The sequence below is a fragment of the Phytophthora parasitica genome (genome assembly GCF_000247585.1).
Source record: "Phytophthora parasitica INRA-310 unplaced genomic scaffold supercont2.209, whole genome shotgun sequence".
NCBI lineage: Eukaryota > Oomycota > Peronosporomycetes > Peronosporales > Peronosporaceae > Phytophthora > Phytophthora nicotianae.
The window spans coordinates 14,001-16,273 of record NW_008649195.1 but is presented as its reverse complement, the minus strand read 5'-3'; the positions used below and the strand labels follow the sequence as shown (position 1 = coordinate 16,273).

Sequence of the window (2,273 nt, the reverse complement as noted above, 5' to 3'; positions counted from 1 at the left end):
CAACGCTAAGCACCATCCCTTGGCTTGAAACTTATTTCAGCAGTTCCGAAGTGTGTCTAGCTGAGTCGGCGAAAACTTTTTGACGAGACGCATGGACTCCATTTTCTCGTCCAGTTACCAGATGTTGAATATTGAACGAAGTGATCTTGAAAGGGCCAGCCGACTGGCCCAGAAACTTGCGGTGTGACAGCCTCTGGTTAGTTCTTGAACACTAAATGAAATCGCCAACGTCGAAATTTGCAGGAGTTCCTTTGTGCGTTCTCATTTCCTAGAGCCTCTTGTGCTCTTTTGCGTCTGCGACTTGTAGATGTAATCCGTGCAGCGGGTGGTTTACACGATTAATAATTAGAGCCTTGATCGGCCTCGTAACCAGCGTGGAGTAACACACATTCAGGATTAGTTTCTCGTCCATGTCGCTGATCTCTATAACCCGTTCATCGCCACTTTCACCAACTACAATTGTATAAAAAGCTGACGAAACTGGCAGTCCAGTCAACACTTCGACATGGGTGTGACGAGCTAGTGGTTGCACAGGGGGTTGATTTAGGCTCGCTTGTATAGCAGACAGTAGGTACGGCCATTCAAACTCATCTATAACATATTTCATCAAAAATGCCCGAAACACCTGGAGGACATCCTTATTAAGTCTCTCCACGATTCCATTCAGCCAGGGAGTAAAATGCTGCTGAAGTTTTAGTCGAGCCGTCAGATGCTTTAGCATTTCGATCCGGAAATGAGTTCCCTGGTCAGAAAGCAAAAACTTCGGAGCTCCATACGTGACAACTACAACACCAAAATGCTTCTGTAGCCACGTACGCCGTCGGTGTGGCACACGAACACCTTGCAAAAAAAGAGAAAACCACCTTGGACAACGATAAGCTATGATGAGTCTCCAAATCCTTCTCCAAGGAACAGAAAGTCCAATGAACAATTTCGTTCCCCTGAGTTGGAGTCAATAGAGGTCCATGGTCACAGTGCAGCAGAAAACCATTGCGACGAAGAAGGAGATACTCCAAATCGTGACTGGCTTTAAAAATCGGGAAGGCCATTTTTCTCGACCACCGTTCAGTTTAGCTCCGAATGCTTAAACCGCCCGCCCTTGTACACAACCATTTCGTGTTTCTGCTATTCCATTGTTAGCGAAGCGTTCCAATGCTCGACCTGCGCGACAATAATGCTATAGTCATTTGCCGACGCAGCTGTAAACAGCAGCACAGCTCTGCTTTAGGATCTGGAGTTATCATCAGCATTGAGCTCTGAAACAACGCCACCACAACTTTGTACGCAGCTTCTTCGTCAACAGACCAAGTAGTAAACACATTTAGTGCATTACGATTGTGCCGGTCGATGCGTTGGCGCTCCGAAGTTAGTTTAGCTTGCAGTGGAGCGATCACGCGCGCATGGTCAGGAAGGGACCATGTAGTCAGTTTGTATCACACACAAAGCACTGGAAGACCGGCTATTGTTGCTGGTAGAGACAGCGATGCAAGAGCACTGACACGTGAGGGGTCACGGCGAATACCAGCGTCAGAAATAATACGACAGCGTCACAATATCGCCAACACGTATAATGAGCTCTTGTCCATGTTCAGCTTGAAGTTTACCCTGGTTACGATCTTGAAGAAGTGCCTTGGTGTCTTTAAAAATTCCGCCAACGTTGGCGTGAACAGGATTACGACGTCGACCCATTGTGTTGAATATGGAATCAACGGTGCAAGTGTTGTCTGAACTTGGCTTTGGAAGTGTAGTGCAGAGTCCGTAGCGCCCTGCGGGGACATGAGTTGGCATAAATACGCTATCAGATGTCACGAGTGAGAACCTTTCTCAGTTATATCTTGATGCAACGGCGGCTGGCAGAAACCTTGAGTAAAATCAGATTGCCCGAATACCTCCTTGCCAGTTAAAGCATCCACCGTCGTATCGACGGTAGGCATAGTACCTGCAATCAGGATTGTCAGCCTGAACTGTTCTTGTGTTCCGGGCTTGCGTACGGGGACAACGACACTTGCCCATCGCAACGAGTTGTTCTGCTCTACCAAGCCACTTTCAACAAGCGACTGTACCTATTTTCGGATAAATTCGGCTTGTTGAAGTGCGCATTTCCGCGGTGGACTACGGTATGGCATAGCGTCAGGCCGTAGCGTGACTCTGAGAGGCTCCGCGTTTCAGGTATGTCCTCTCCAATCGTTACCCGCCAAACATCAGGGTAGGAACAACACTTTTAGCAGAACTAATGTCAGGGCAGTATGCCATTTTGACCAGACCATTGATTC

At 47.7% G+C, this 2,273-nt stretch overlaps 1 protein-coding gene across 1 annotated transcript; it reads right to left on the bottom strand.

Moving 5' to 3' along the window:
• Positions 1-268: 268 nt before the first annotated feature.
• PPTG_24765 (hypothetical protein) lies at positions 269-721 on the bottom strand (the record flags this gene model as incomplete). Its single annotated transcript, XM_008918457.1, has 1 exon — positions 269-721. One exon carries the CDS (start codon positions 719-721, stop codon positions 269-271), a length of 453 nt encoding a protein of 150 aa, XP_008916705.1.
• Positions 722-2,273: the final 1,552 nt, after the last annotated feature.